General features: G+C 32.2%; 1 protein-coding gene across 1 annotated transcript; it reads right to left on the reverse strand.

Annotated features, from left to right (window-relative positions):
• Positions 1 to 10562: 10562 nt before the first annotated feature.
• On the reverse strand, positions 10563 to 13750 carry LOC148176909 (thrombin-like enzyme cerastocytin). Its single transcript, XM_088033231.1, has 9 exons — positions 13734 to 13750; positions 13421 to 13442; positions 13364 to 13378; positions 11543 to 11575; positions 11437 to 11498; positions 11234 to 11357; positions 11033 to 11143; positions 10870 to 10965; positions 10563 to 10817 (listed from the first exon to the last, which is right to left on the reverse strand). The coding sequence occupies exons 1-9, from the start codon at positions 13748 to 13750 to the stop codon at positions 10563 to 10565; spliced, it is 735 nt and encodes a 244-aa protein (XP_087889357.1).
• Between the last annotated feature and the right edge of the window lie 3363 nt (positions 13751 to 17113).

Consider the following 17113-nt stretch of genomic DNA (forward strand, 5'->3'; position numbering starts at 1 on the left):
TTTCAATATCATGATGAAACACTTTCAAACTACATTTATTCCAAATTTCATAAATCACTTCATTTATTCGTCTGAAATACGCTCCCGTATGACTTTGTACAAATTGATATTGCCTTGTTATTTGCCGCTTAGACGACGATATATCGGTTGTGGACAAAATCATTAAAGCAGCAATTCACTGGAAGTTAAGAATTGTTGCGTATCTTTGTTACTGGCTTTTGTCTGTTGGATGGTACCTAATCACAAAATTCCATTTTAAACAAAATTTGTTTTGGGGCAGTGAATGGTTATTTCTAAAGTAGAATTGCCTTCTGATTCTAAATCTGAAGCCTGTTTTGCTACAAATATTTGTGAAATAAATTTTTTTGAGCAAACTAGCTTCAGTTTAGTTTTTTTATATTTACGCAAAACGCGAAAATCAATAACATTAGGTAAACTATGGTAAACACTAAATCTTGTGATTTCAAAAAGCCTCGCTTTATTGTCATTATGATTGACGTTAAAAAGAAATGCGCCGTCATAAGAGAGCGACAGTTGGTTTTGCGCTACAACACTTGGTCTTGGGCGAAGGGTTTTGTAGCCGAGTGGTTTTATTACTGCTAAAATGTCAAAATGACAACTGAGTCAAAAATTAAATATTTGGTTATAGACAAACGACCTCCGTAGAGCCCAGTTTAGAAATTATGAGAACCAAATGACAATTCTGTCCAAGTTTCAGTGTCTACTATAGTTGAAATTGTCAATTTAATTCATTTTTCTCGCACAAAATTTGAAATTGAACTTTTTGTAGAAACGTCTTGATTAAAACTACCGTCGCTGTTTTGACGTATAAAAACTAAAATATTTGAGCGATTGACAGTTTTCTAGCAAAACGTTTACGTATGGTCTGCCTTGAATGAAAAGACAAAAGACGACATGAAAAATAATATAATAGTAACACGATTCTGCTTTATTAATATTATAATATAAATTGTAGAGAATACTTCATTTTCGCTTTTTAATCATCAAAGTTTTCAATCTCATTAATCAGCTTCTCAATCTTTTCGATAGTTTCCTTGGTAAAATTGATTTTATCAATGAAATCCTTGTCTTTCTTCGCAAGTTCTTTAAATTTCAGCACAGCTAATTCGTACATAGCGACAACTCCTTTGTACATACTCTTAACTTTGTGGGCTTGACTGTGATCATTAGATTCCTTGATTTTTTTAAACAATAAGGATGTCTCTTGCTCCAAGTTATTGGCATGGTTAAAAAGATTGTTTGCTTCAAACTTCAAGCTATCCCAAATTGAGCTTTCTTGATCTTTCATTTTTCGAGTCACAATGTTAGCATCAATTCCCTTATCCTCATGAAGTACGTTTAAAGCACCTTCGGATATTTTTTTCGTCATTTCCTCGTTCCCGTCAGCGTTTTTTTCGCCACGGAGTTGCTTGTCAGTGTTCTGAATTTTAACAACAAACGTGTTCTTCCCAGATCTGTAGCCATGGACCTCATGATATGCTTTGATGGTCCAAAAACCGTTTCCTTCGCCGATTGCGTCTTTTTGGGATACGCGGAATTCATCAACGGTGCCATCGTCGAAGGTTACTCTTATTTTGAAAGGGCAATTAGCGGCGATAAAAGTGAGTTCTTCTCTTTCGCGGATGTGACCATGGGCTGAAATTTTACGTCCATTGAGATTTTTATTTGGACGTGAAACTCCATTAAAGTCGAAGTCATCAACGCTGAAGATGTGAGTGTCGACGATGTTTTGATTAGTGTCGTTGTAAAGTTCAAAGTATGTTTCTTTGCTGAAGTTTTTCAAGTTTTTGACAATTGAGTTAGCGGAAGCATTTCGACAACTGATGGTAGGCAAAATTTTAATATTACCCATTCTGTAAAAAATAAAAACTTATGGTAGATTGTCAATAATTACCTAAAAGATCTTTTACTTTGAAATTTTAATACAAAAAATCCAAAATGAATTTAGATTTTGGCGTCCAGAATTTTTGCCATAAAAATGTATATTAAATTTTAGTGAAAAAGCAACATCACTAACCTTTAATTTATTCTCTCTTGCTGATGGAAACGCCCAAAAATCTTCTGTTGTGGTCACAACAAGTAAAATTTATCAAAAAAGTTTGTGTTTATATAGGTAATCATTTGTTTATTCCAACTTTATTTTATTTTCAAATTCAATTCAACAATTGAACATTTGCGTTTTTATTGCCTCATAATTATTGAAAGTACAATACATTTAATTCTGAAACGACAGCAGTTAATAGACTAAAAAAAGTAATTAACTCTATACTAAAACGTGTAGGGTAACCCTCACTCTAAAGTTGAGATGTTCGAGCTCGAGCGTGTACGTACTTTCAAAATTATCTCCTCCCGAACCGTACCATTCTCGCTCCTTTTGCCCCGCTAGAAAAATCGACGAGTTTCCAAACTAACAAAGTGGCCGGTTTTCGTCCTTTTCGGCCGTTTGGTTTTCGAGAAATAAATTTTTAAAAATCGTTTTCGTTCGTCTGGCTTTGCTGACGTGGTAAATGTTTCAAAATGCTTTAAGGGTCCCGCACCGTAAAGCGCAGAATACCGCTTGGCAATGCAAAACGAAAATCCAAATTGCGGTCACATCCTGAGTTGGAATGGTGAACGAAATATGAATAAGTTGCTGAAACACTTTTGTTTTAGGGTACGAAGCCGGTTTTTGAAAAAAGTTGTTAATTGTTTTTATAAAAAATAAAACGTTTAAATTCTAAAATCCATTTTCAGAAGAAGTTATAAGCCGTACCGTTTTAAAAAAATGCCGAGGTTATAGTAACTTTTATTTTACATTATGGTACGAAGCCGTTTTTTCTTAAAAGTCGCAACTTTTTTAGTTATTGTGAAAAAAGTCCATCACAAAATAGGGCAATTTTTGCGAAGATAGGCAACTCAACATTCTTCTGGATGCAGTTAAGTACTTAATACTCTTCATGGGGTGTCTGTCCCTTTATGCCTGCACTGAAGAGACCCAAAATTTCATCCTGTCATAAAAGAATCCGAGTTTTCAAATACAATTTTTACTTCATGGGTTTCGAGTCAACAACAGTTTTTACCGTAGTCCGTATAACTTTAATTACTAAAATTTGCAATTCGAAAGATGGTTTATTTGTCATGAATATCTTATTACTTGGATTTTTAATTTTGCTCAAAAATTATCAAAAATACAATTTATTCCCAAACATCAAATTGGTGGGAATAAATTTGTATTTTTGATAATTTTTGTCAACACCTAGAGTTGATCCAACAATTTTCTTTTAATTTTGCAATTTTTATTTTGTATTAAAAAAGTAGGCTATTAGTCGCAGATAAAACGTTGTATCTCACACGAAGAATAGCAGTCATAATCTCGTGCTCTTATTACATGCCTCGGGCTAACGCCCTTGACAAGTCACTCACCACACTCATAATTATAATGATGTCTCTATCCCACTGGTTACATAATTCGCGATCTGAGAACTATAAGGTTCTAAGTGATTTTTTGTAATATGTAATTTAAATTCTTTGTTTTGCGATTTTGTTTAACATTTTCTATCAAGTATAAAAAGAAGTAAGTTAATACTTTAATCAGCCCAAAATGATATTATGTAATAGATTCTGTCGTTTTTAATTAAAAATATCGCGACGTGAAAATTATAAGGTTCTAAGTGTTTTTTCGTGAAAATTTAAATTGTCTGTTTTGCGATTTTTTTAAACATTTTCTATCATGTACAGGGTGATTTTTTTAAAACGGCAGGCGTTGTAGAATTTTTATTTATGAACCGATTTCAAAAATTTTAAAAACAAATTAAATGGTTTTTAATTTACTATAAACTGATGATTTTAAAATTTCTCTAAATGTCTTAGTATCTTTTGGGCGATACACATCTTTCTTATTTTAAATTGGAACCCATTTTTTTTTCATAATTTGGAAGATATTAATTTTCTTGATTCAGAAATGTGTAATATGTTCTACTTTTACCAAAAATATTTTTAAAAAAATTATCAAAATTGAAAAAAAAAGCAATAAAAGTTAATAAAATCTAGGTGCATGGTGTCAAACAAAGAATGCCGTTATTGTAATGTCAAAAAGCAGCAAATAACAGAAAGGATCGGCATTTTTTCTTGAAATTATTAATAACAAAAGACAATAATAATTACAAATCAGAAAAAACAACTACCTAATTTAATTAAAATACTGCTGAAACGCCATTCCGTTTTTTTTTATTGCATAATTGACACCTACGAGAAATGCATTGTGCATTGTAAGGTGTAGCCCCATCTTGTTGAAAGAAAACTTGTTCTTTCTGTTATTTGCTGCTTTTTGACATTACAATAACGATATTGTGTTATTTGACACCACGCACGTAGGTTTTATTAACTTTTATTGCCTAAATTTTTTCATTTTTGATATATTTTTTTTTTAATATTTTTTGTAAAAGTAGAACATATTACACATTTCTGAATCAAGAAAATTAATATCTTCTAAACTATGAAAAAAAAAAATGGGTGTCAATTTAAAATAAGAAAGTATCGCCCAAAAGATACTAAGACATTTAGAAAATTTTTAAAATCATCAGTTTATAGGAAATTAAAAACCATTTAATTTGTTTTTAAAATTTTTGAAATCGGTTTATAATACCTGCCGTTTTTAAAAAATCACCTTGTAATAAAAAAGAAGTGAGTTAATATTTTAACAAGCCAAAATGACTTAAATAGGCCATTTTTTTAAATAAATGCTTAATAAATTAAAAAGATATCACTGATAACGTGAACACTGATCAATTTAATGCAAATGTTAGTTAGAACCTTATAGTTTTTAGGTCAGTTTGTATGTAATTCTCAGCTCGCGAAATATCTATTATGTATTCATCAACACATCAAATCTTTCGTAGTTATTTAAAAGCCAAAGAGATACAAACATCTGGCATTGAAGGACACACTTGCGGCTAGTTAAAGATTTTTTACAACATTTACTCTATTGTGTGCAATGGTGGGTGCGGGACAGGGTAGTTTTAGGTAGAAAATTTGGATCTTAAAACAACATTCCAAAAGAAAATTTCTACAGAGGATTTGCACCCTTATTGATGACTGACAGCTGTCAGGTCGACTAAAAGTTGGGTTGCATAGTTACGAAAACTGAAATTTTGCTTTACGGTGTTCCACCCTTAATGTTCGTGGGGACAAAACCATGACCATTAAGTCGAGAGACTCAGTCATAAACATCTCAAAAGGGTCTGATTTTTTGTACACACAACATGTACGGTAGCGGTTTTTTTTTTGTCTCGGCACTTATTTAAATCGGTCCCAGCAACGAAGGAAACATTAGCGGAGATTGATTTATTTAATCGAGTTCGACATCAAGGTGTGTTTTCCGTATGTATGCGTAACTTACACTTAAAAATCAGAAAGCGCGAATTCATTGTTCAATCACAGATCATCATTTGATGGACAAACATTTGTTGACAGTCTGTATAAAAAATTTGCATAAATATCAAGTATCTAACAGGCCCTTTTTAGGGGTACTTATGCAAAAGTAGAACAGATAAATAAAATGGACGCGACGAGTATCGAATTTTATTACGACTCGGTCGATTTTTAATCGTTCGGCGGCAGTGGATATTAGAGAGACAAAAAATGCAAGTGTGAAAGACTTAATTGCGGGAACTCATTACACAAAAGATGTAAAAGATAAGAAAATTTAAGAATCTGCTATAGTGAGCCGCTTTTATACTTTACCGGTTTAATGCTTTTGTATAGTGAGTACTGCAATTAAGCCATAAAATCACTATTTGGTACCTGCTGTAACTGTAACTTGACAGCGGAGCTTCAAATATTGCCCGAGTGTTATGACCAGTATTTTTTACCTCTTTTCTTGGGATCTGAAGTGGTATCTAAACAAACTGCCCCTTCCGGGTGACGAAGACTTTATTACTTAAAGCATAATCAAAGAAACGAACGTGTAATCAATTTCGACTTTCTAAATTTTAATCCATTCCCGACCTACTACAACAATAGCGTTTCGAAACAATACGATTTTTCATTAATATGTCGCATATTGGGATATTTCTCGAAACAGTTACCGATGGAAATTTTATTGCAAGCGTGTGATTTTGGTACAGGGAGAAGTTACAAAAAAATCTACAAATGAATCCTAACTTATTCTTCTTCTTTTTTGAAAGTGTCAATTCTTATCGAAAGTCAAAGCAGACGTAAAAAGGATACTATATACTTACAGTTAACAAAATTTCAACAGATAAATTAAATTGACGCGATGAGTTTAAATTTTGGTGAACATTTACGATTCGGTCAAATTTTTAATCGTTGTAAGACAGCAGATATTAGAGGGATTAAACAAATTAAGCGAATTTACCGATGTCTTTCGGAATGAGAAAATTTTAAAATCATTATTTGGTATCGACAACTAGAAGTTCATAGCCGAGCTTCGAATGTTGTTCGATTCTTTCGCAGGGTCTGTAGTAATTTGGGAGGAACTAATAGAATTAATGATGTACGGTCGAATAAAATAATGTTCATTACGAATGAACCGATAAACAAATATGAACTCAAAAAAAACAATAAATTAACAAGAGATAAAGAATGCGAAACTTATATAAAGAATGCGACCGGACATCCTGATGGTCGTTTTATTGTAGTTTAAAAAAAAAACGTTGAACATAAATACCCCAAAACGTAAGTACTATTTACGACTCGGCCGATTTTTAATCGTTCTAAAGCAGTAGATATTAGGGAGACTAAAAATGCAAGGATGTATGGCTTAATTGGGGTACTCATTACACAAAAAGAGTAAACTATCACACTACATAATTCTTAATTAGTTTTGTTATTTACGACAAGTATCGACATCACTCCACACCCTTTCTCACCAGAAAAAACTGACCATCTTGATGGTCGTTTTATTGTAATTCAACAAAAAAAAAACAGAACCCTTGAACATACCCCAAACCGTACATCTACAATTACACGATGTTTATACAAAATGTTTAAATACATAAAATATAGTTTACGGTAGCGGCTTCTTTTCTTCGAAAGAAACTGCACTTATTAAAATCTGTCCGAGCTCTGAAAAAACACAATTTGACATTAATTAATTACGAAAGTTTACTCTCGATTTACAAGAAAATAGATTTTTTACGCATGTTTCGGGTACAAGTATTTGCTTTGGGTGTGCTAAATGAGTTCTTTAGGTCCTTATTTCGGTAAAAATAAAATATTTCGGAAAGTACAGGCAATTTCTGAGTTGGTGTCCTCTAAGCCATAAAATGGGGCTGCTGTAAATCAGTAATAATCACATCCTATTTACCCGACTTACGATTTTCTTTTGTGAATGTGGTACGGGTACGACTCTTGACTAAGTGTTCTCCATCTTTCTTCATAACTTATGATAACAGGGGTTGGAAAAGGAAAACAACAAACCACCAAAACGGTATCGATAATAGAACAGCAGTAACAAAACTTATCCAAAAAAAGTTGGCAAGAATAACAGAATTCGCCTTCTGCATAAATTTTCATTTAAACATAGAAATAAAATAATACAAAATAAATAGAATATTAAAGTCGCAATGATGTTATCGGGGATAATTGAAGTTACAAAATTTATTCAATTTTTTGCTGTCGGTTTTGCGTTTGAGAAGCTGTGGGACCTGTCATGAGTTCCAACCATTTTATGATTTAGCGGACACTAACTTAGAAATCGCCTTAATTACTGTGGAATTCTATGAATTGAACTGTCGTCATAAACGAAAATTATCAACAGCAGTCTTTCTTCAAAAACTGCGAATCTATTGTGTAATTGCACAAGTTTGCAAGTTCAAGAAAGAGCGCAAATAAACCTTTTTTGCAAACAGCGATACCCGAGATGCCTCCCAAAAAAATCACGAGAAAATCAGGGAAATTAATGAGAAATCACTTGAAAATTAAGGTCAATCAATAGGAGATAAGAGGAAATCACTAGATCAGGGGAAGTTAGACGTGATCATTAAAAAATCAGGGAAAAATATTAGAACATCAGAGGCCAATCAAAAGGAAATCAGAGGAAATCACTAGGATATCAGGGGAAGTTAGACGAAGTCATAAGAAAATCAGGGAAATTTGGACGAAATTATAAGAAAATTCTGAGGAAATTAGACAAAAATAAATACAAAGAAATTAAGGGAAGTTTGGCGAATGCCATTTTTGAAAATTTTGACTTCTGAGATCAATATTCCTGGGAAATCAGTGTATCAGTCTTAGTAAATCACTATGAATCAGAGGAATTCGTTACGAAATCATGGAAACTTAGACGAAATAAAAAAAATCAATAAAATTTAGACGAAATTGTTGGAAAAATCATTAGTACATCAGGAGCAATCAATAGGAAACCAGGGAAAATCAAACGAAATCACAAGAAAATCAGGGAAAGTTAGACGAAATCTAAAGGAAATCAGGGGAAATTAGCGAGGAAATAAGAGGAAGTTAAGTGTCATTTTTGAGAAGTATTAATCTCTGACAAGTCATGTCATCAATGAGAAATCACTAGACAATGAGAAAAAATCATTAAGATATTAAGACATTAAGATATCAATTGAAAATAAGGAGTTAGACGACATCAAAAGAAAATCAGCCTCTGGTCAATACCAATTTATGAATGAATAAACTTAAACAAATAGTTCGTTTCCAAAAAATGAGTTCCAAAATATAAATTATTATTGTAGCCCATTTATAATTATTGCTGAAATATCAAATTATTTTTTTGACTCGGCAATTTTTCTGTATGTCCGTTTCAAATATGGCAGCGAAAATCTCAAACACTCTGTGTGAATAATAATTCTTATTATCGGGGATTATTGAAATGCAATGTTTATTTGCGAATTAATGAATGTATTCATAGAAACTCACCAATTTATATAAATTCGCGAGATTCTGTTATCTTTTTTTCTTGATATGACGTGATGTCCAAATGAGAGTGACTTATATTTTTTCTTCTTTGATTGTAATAGAATTTGCAATGGACTCAGAAACCATTAAAGGCGCAGCCTGCCTGATTTATGAATGTTCTGCGTAGTACTGTTAAATTTTAAATTGCGAAGCCCGTTGGTTATTTTTTTTAAACCTTTAACTCTGTTTTTTTTTCAAAAAATTTTCAGAAAATTATTTGTATCAGAGTTTCAAAAATCAAAAAACACAAAATATTAAGTTGATTTAAAACTTTCTTTACTAAATGTTAAATGACAAAATACAATTAACTAGGTGGCCCCGGAATTCTGTAAAACTCGCCTTTTTTGTTTCATAATCTAACAAATAAACAATCCCAAATTAATATTCAACGCCACGGAAAAGCGAGGTCCACGAAAAAAGCGAGTCTACAGAATTCCGAGGGCCACCTAGTGACTTCTAATTCCTTTATTTGTAGACGTATGTTAAAAATCCGCACAATTTTGTATTTAACGAGAAATTCTCTGATAATTTTACTTTGCTTGCAAATAAGCGAGATAACGACAAAATTATATTTAGATACAACATTTTTTCGGAAAACATTGAAATTTCAACCTCGGGATATATGACAACTGATTTTGTTGAGAGTCTTTTCGGATTCATTTTTTATAGTTGATTTTGTAATGAAAACGGCGTTTAATACTTTTAAATTATAGAAAGTTTATTACACTTCTCCAGTAAAATTTATTCCAAAATTTATTGACTAGTATTATCTTTTATTAGCCTTAAAATTAAACAATGAGTGAACTATAATAATAATTGAACAATTAAACTAATAAAAATTTTAATTTAAGAATTAAATTGTCATTTCCTAAAAAATGAGCCATAATTGGTGAATATTAGATCGCTGGCATTTTCTTGTAATGAGGAATTCTTCATCAAAATCTGAGTTGATTGACGCACAATATTCAGGCCCTTACAGTTTTTGAGTTACAAGCACTTTATGTTTCATGTCTCTATTAGTTTATTGGAAGCTGCTGGTTGTAAAAAATTGTCTCTACAGTAAAAGCATGATTTCTGCCATTATAACGATATTAAAATATTCAACAAAGCACTGCGGCAAAGTATACATCAACCGGTTGAACTGGCTGAGAGAGCTGAGATGAGCTGAGAAGGTTCTTATTTGAAATATGTAGTATCAATCAATAATTTTTTTAATATCTGGGACGATCATCGATTTTTATTTCAAATTATCTGAGTCTAAATTAAAAACTACCAGCAAAGATTTGAAAGATTATTTGTAAAAATCTCTGGTTCCGTTTTTCTTTTTTAATTATGTCAGCGCAGATAAATTTTTAAAACTTTGAAGCTAAGAGTAACTAAAGGTGGCTTAGTAAAGCCTTCACTTAGCTGATTTATTAAGAGACACTTATAGTTAAGCGTGGTTTAAGCGCGCACTGAGCAACTGGGACTTAAGAGACCTAGAACATCCTACAAAATTTCCAGATAATAGCCAGAAATTAACTACTGTTAAATTCTAGAAAATAAAGTAAATGAATCAGAAGAAGTTTAAAGTATCGGACCTGGATTTGGAAAATTTTACATAAGTTTGACGTGAACGTGTCTTAAAATATTCTGAGCAATGGCACGATTGTCATTATTAAAGAAAACAGTGACGAAATTCTTCTCTCTGCTGAAGAGGGTGGAGTAGAATCAGTGATTGTAAGCGTGTCATTAGGAATGTGGGACTTTATCCAGTCCAAGAATTGAACGAGGTCTGTATAAGTATTAGTAAGATTTTTTTCACCACTACATTCCCAACCACCGACAACCAATCCAGCTAATTGATTTGAACAATCCAAAGGTCCTCCAGAGCGATCCTGTGAATTTTATTACGAAACAAGTACTTGAACTACCGCGTGCACAAATTACTTGTCTAGACAGTGACTCTGAAAATATTTCGTTGCATATCTTCCAGTCTAGTATTGAAACTTCTGCATACATAAGCACGTACTGAGAAGATTCAGTCTGTAGAATATTTAATTAAAGTACCTCTCTGTAATAAATACATTAGATAGAATTTTTATATACTTACTTGTCCAGTGTATATGAATCCAGAAACAAAACAGTTTCCATAAAGAGTTGGAATACTTTTAATATTAATGGGACTTACGTCGCTTGTCCAGTCTCCAAATCCTTTAGATATCTGTACAAAATAAAATGTAATAAAATATAAATAACAATAATATAAATAACAATAATATAAAATACTCTAGAATTTGTACAATGTGCTTACTTCCAACAACGCTATATCATTTTCTATGTTTTCTTCAATTTCTATGTCATATTCGTTATGAACAATCATAGATTGAACTTTCTTGAAACGGTTATGAATCTCGAAAGTATCAAACAATTTTAGACTGCCAACCACAACATGTAGATCAGAGTCTCAGATCTTTGTCTCTGTCATAGCAGCAATGTGCCGCTGTTAAAACAAACTTCTTATGAATTATTGTCCCTCCACAATGTAACAATTTAAGAGATTTGAAAACAATAGCAACCTAAAAATTCAATGCAAAATTCAAACAGAAATCGAAGCCTTTACCTGATATGGAAACTGTGACCTGTCGGTAACTCTCTTATACAACACCCCTTACTGTGCTATCGTAAAGTGATTGTAAAATAATAAATGCTTATTTTGTCTCTGTCTGGTAGAAATACTTTTTCATGGGTAAAATAATATGAATAAAAAACTTTTATTTTAAAATTGTAAGTACATCAGTACGTTGTTCAAAAAATAATTAGTCAAATAATAAATAGATCAAAGTATTATTTAATATTAAAATGCCAAACAGAAATTTTCTAAAAAAAACTAAACTTATCTGTTTTATGTTTAATTTTATTTGTTTCCAAATAGATACGTATTTGGTATGAAGGTATACTCAAAAGATACTAAATACATAGTATAATAATGTGTATAATATGTACATGTTAGTAAGTATTTATAAGAAAAGTGGTATTTACATAATAGGTACTTATTTACAATATTGACAATTAACTAGTACATAGGTAATACAAACTCAATGACGGCGGATCGGAATAGACAATCTTTGTTTCCTAGAGTCAATTAATTCCAGCAACATGTGATCAAAATAAAACTTAATCAATTTTGGTTCCATGTTTTTTTCCAAAAAGTTGTGTCTTCATAAATATATTCATATTTCATATCACTTTCTTGTCCAAACCAAACACCCAGAATACACATTTTTTTTCGTGTTATTCTTAACTGCCCTTGGATTTGGTAATACCAATTATGATTTGAATTTACAATGTATGTTCCATTTTTTTCTAGTTACCAGAAGTCAACCTTTTTATTCTCCCAAAAAAAATTTATATTGTTCTCAAAGGAACAAGATTTAGTGGGTTTTTCAGTAAAAGTTGAACCGGCCGGCGGCAAAATGAAAGAAATTGTCATTACCTAGTAAAACTCCGGTCAGTTTCTTAGATAAACTCTAATCCAATATTGCAAACATCAGGTAAATTGCATCCGGTCAGGTCGCTCCATAGAGTCATACCATTCAAAACAATTTTGTTTCCTTCAACATTTTTTATTCATTTATGAACTTTTAAATTCTAGTGAAATAAGAAAAAAATAAACATAAATAATAAAATATGTAATAAGAAAAATAATAATAAATTACTATTTTATTAAATTTCATTTTCTAAATTTTACGTCCAACACCGTGAAGTAGTCGAGAAATTAATTCGTGTGTCATTGAAAGACTTTAGTTGAAAACATGACTATAAATTAAATGAATTTTCATACTACATAGTTGTTTCTATAATTTCATACATCAAGCATTATGAAACTTCGATGTGCTTGTACTTATTAGCACTTTTAATAACGCTCTTCTAATTGTAACCATTTTATTATCCTCTGTGCGAAACAAGCAGGTAAAAATTTTAGAAGAAATCCCTTGATTTACAACTTCCAAAGATGGTGAAGAAACCGCAAATGAGGGTACGCTTATAAATCAACCTAGTCGTAAATTATCTGCAAAGCTCAGAGCTTCGATTGAAAATTTTTTAGTTTATCTCACTCATAACTAGACCAATTTTAATGATATCGATTTAAATTTAGCGGGAAAGTGATTTTGAAAGTATTCTTTACTAATTCTAAGTTTAAAAATTCACAAAAATCGGACATAAACTTCTATTCGTAACACTACCCCTAAATTATCGAATTTTCAAGTCCTTTAACTTTTAAATTAAATGTTTTTTCCAATGTTTGATTCTTAGTTTTAGAAGAAAATATGAATACAAGCAGTTGAGAATAAGAACGAAACTGATACATGAAAAAATAAGCGAAATATTTAGACGATACTTTACATGGGATTCTCCATAAGAAAAATGTCTTGGCACTCGCCTTAAGGTTGAACTGCTAAAATCCTAACGGTAAATTTCAGTTTCGAAGCAACTATGCATCGGTCTCACTCGTCTCACTTCTGGATAGGTAAAGTTTGGGGTATGGTCAAATCGAGGGTCAGATCAATATAATGAAAAAAAAAACAAAAAAACACAAAAAAAACTACAAAACCAAAAAGAAAATCTACTAAAACAAAAAGAAAATACAAAGAAAAAAATAACAATATACAGAAAAAACATGAAATGTTTACTCAAACATAAAAACAAAAAGAAAAAACAAAAAATATGTGAAAAGCCCACTAAAGGCATTTCTTTACCATTTCGGGTAACATACATGACATATAAAAGTCTTTTAGTTTGATTAACATTACATCACAAAATTCTTCATCCTATAAACACCCCTTTGGAGTCCAAACTATGAAAAAACAGTATCTTCTTCTCGTAACTAGCAATTGTCTTTGGACTTGATAAAAATGCTGATGGTTTTTGTTTAGTGAAATCGTGTTTGCTCCAGTGATCAAACAAAATTTAATTTTTTTGCAAGAATTCTTTCCTGCGGTGTCAAATTTTCGAGCCTATTGTCGCCTATCAGCCCATCTGGTGAGGCTGCCAAAAATGGATTGTTCTGACATATGAAAACCCGCGAGAAATTTTGGTTCATGTGGGGGTGAATCTCCACAGTGAATGTCCAGGTTCAGATTTTTTAGTTGTTCTGGACAACATCCTTTCTCCTTTTCTTCTAATAACTTATACGCGCAAGCCAAAGCTTTGGGTTCGTTTACAGTGCCACAAAACACTGTTTCTTTGATCCGTTGTGGCCAATGAAATATTTAAAACTTTTTCCGGTGTTTTCCGCAAGTCATTTTAAAATTTTATCTTTTTTTCCTCAAAATTAAATCCTTTTAATACCCAAAAAGGTAGAATTATAGTTTTCTATCCACGCCGACGGGTCAAAAACTGACCACTTTTGTTATCAAATTTTCTTGATTTTTAATTTGATAATGCACCCGCCTTCGCCCGAAAATTGAACTGCATTCATTAATAAAGTTAGTTAAAAGTTAGTTAACCATAACTATGTTGTAAATCAACAAATCGCCCCACAAAAGAAAATAATTACGTAGCAATAACCTTTATTGAGGGGTTTTACACTGAGGGTCGCCTTTGCCTGAGGCGAAAGAAAAAGACAGACACCATTCCGAAATCGCTAAAATTTCAAAAGTTTAACCAAAACTACAGCCGCCCTAATTAATAAATTGACTTTTTTCTTGTGCCAATCGATTTGTTTTGAAAATGTGTAGCGTTGTTACTAAGTCAAATTTTAATAAAGAAAAATATAACTTTCTAAAATCGAAAAAAAAATATTTATAAAACCAAGATATAAATCTCAAAGGGTAACGTCACTACAACTTTTTGTGCTCTTTCAAACACAAAAAACCGCATCTAAATAGCTCTTTTCGTTTTTGTGCAATTTATGTACGAACTTTTACATTGAAACGCCCTATCTTCAATTATGGATAGTTCAACTCCAAGCCTGTCCTAGGCTCCTAGGCTCCTAGGCTCTGTCCTACCCCGGCCGAAGTGCATAGGAAATAGCGCAAAACGCCATTACTTTTTACGGCCACAAATTAGGAGTTGGAGTTTTGATTTTTTTTGTACGTGTAGATATTATCAAAATGTACACGGGAAACTCTTTGATTTTTAAAAATTTCTTATAAATTTATTTAAAAAAAATAAAAACTGAAAAAACGCCATGTCGTTTTACGGGCACAGTTTTAGGAATTTTTGCTTGAACTACGACTCGATAGATGAGGGATTTTATTCTACATCCGGGAAACTCTTTGGTTTTTTCCCCACATGAATAGTTTCTTTAGAAAAAAATAAAATGTAATGTAAAAATGATCCCCAATTTTCAAAAAGTCGGCAACCAACACTTCAATGTTGCCATGATTTACAGCCCCTCACAACAGGGGGTCTCTAATCCTAATCACGGTTCGACGACTACAACTCGGCCGACCGGCGATTGACCATTGGGACCCCAACTTTATACCTACTTCTTACCAAGAATTGAAGACTGCCGCATCTGAATATAATAACATTTTAACCCTCATGCAAGATTTCTAAAAATAAATTTTAAGACATTTTGTCGACATTTTAATAATTAGATTAACGATTGCAAATGGTTTTCAATCGATAATATAATTAAAAAGTCACTGTTCAGAACCTTTCTTTTTCTCAGTTGAGTGTAGTATTTTGAGTTTAGATTAAGTGCAATCAAACTCATCTTTGTTGACAAAAAATTCGCTTTTGACTCTTGAAATAGACCTCAATTAATAACTTGCATTACAACATCGCATTTAAGCAGTCTATTCTACAGGGTCTATCAGAACTAGCGGACCAAAATGAAACGATGTATTCACAATCTTCTGGGAATAATTGGAAAAATGTTTAAAAAAATCCATCTTTAATAGTGATCAGAAAATGAACAATTTAAACTAACCAATCGTGTTGCTGATGTTAAGTTACCTGAAAATTAGCTTTTCCTGCTTTATTTGTAACTATGGATGCATCTTAAATATTTTTGCATTGTTGTTACACTGACGTAATTTTTTAGGTGACGTCTTCTCATAAAAATTGACAAGTTTATTTTAAGACCAACAAAATGAAATAATAAACTCAAACTTTAAAATTAACAGAATCCGAAAAACAGATTAGTAAATGAATACAGAAATAACAAAAATGAATGAATTAGCGGTATAAATTTGAAAAAATAGGTAAATAGTTTTTAAAGTAAATGTTCAAAATTTCTTCCTTCCACTTGAATGCACAGAGCAGCTCTTCTTAGTAGACTTGCCCTAGCATTACTGACCATTTCAGCTGTTATTGAAGCAAATGCTTCTTGAATGCGGTTTCTTAATACGTTAATATTTTCAGGCATATTTCGGTACACCAAATTCTTGACGTGTCCCCAAAGGAAAAAATCTAAGGGCGTAAGGTCTGGCGACCTGGGGGGCCAACGTCTTGGGCCTCCGCGGCCTATCCATGCATTAGGAAATCTAACATCTAAATGGTTCCTAGTTACATTTGCAAAATGTGCTGGGCATCCATCATGTTGGAACCAAATATTGTTAATGTCAACATTTCTTAATCTTTGTAGAGGAATATTGTCTAGCAGCATGTCCAAATCATCAACTAAAAAATTTGTATAAATTTGGCCGTTGAGTCTGGCGGGAAATTCGTACGGGCCAACCTGAAAGAATGTGATGTTTTATAATTGCGTATAACTTGTTCTCAAAACAATTTACTATGGCGTTCCCAAAAATTCCAGCCCAAAGATTGACAGAAAATCTTTGCTGGGGATTACTTTGCCTGAAGACGTGCGGATTATCTCGCCCCCAAACATGAAAATTTCTTTGATTGAAAAATCCATCTTTTTGAAAGCAAGATTCGTCTGTAAACAATATGCTTTTGACGAAGTTCTCATTTGCTTCATGTTCCCGCAGAAGCCAAGTACAAAACTCCACTCTTAGAGGATAATCTTCCGGCGTAAGACATTGCACTTTAGTATAATGAAATGGGTGCATTCGTTCGTCTTTAAGAATACGTTGAACAGAAGAGGTGGACATTTCAAGATTTCTGGCCACAATACTAATGCTCGTTTCAGGTTCCTCTTCAAAAATCTCAATAACCGCTTCCTCGTTGTCCACGGTTCTCGCAGTTCTTGGGGCACCCCCAACCTCCCTTCTGCATACTT

This window comes from Gnatocerus cornutus, chromosome 3 (assembly GCF_029298725.1).
Source record: "Gnatocerus cornutus isolate USDA-ARS CGAHR chromosome 3, icGnaCorn1.1, whole genome shotgun sequence".
Classification (NCBI taxonomy): Eukaryota; Metazoa; Arthropoda; class Insecta; order Coleoptera; family Tenebrionidae; genus Gnatocerus; species Gnatocerus cornutus.

Bases quoted from the DNA above. Each gene is read 5' to 3' on its own strand.
- LOC148176909 (XM_088033231.1), bottom strand. The intron at 11,358-11,436 runs GTTTGTTTTAAC...TGTGGTTGGCAG, and splicing joins GGGACAATAATTCATAAGAA to TCTAAAATTGTTTGATACTT. The intron at 11,144-11,233 runs GTAAGCACATTG...TATTTTGTACAG, and splicing joins ATGATATAGCGTTGTTGGAA to ATATCTAAAGGATTTGGAGA.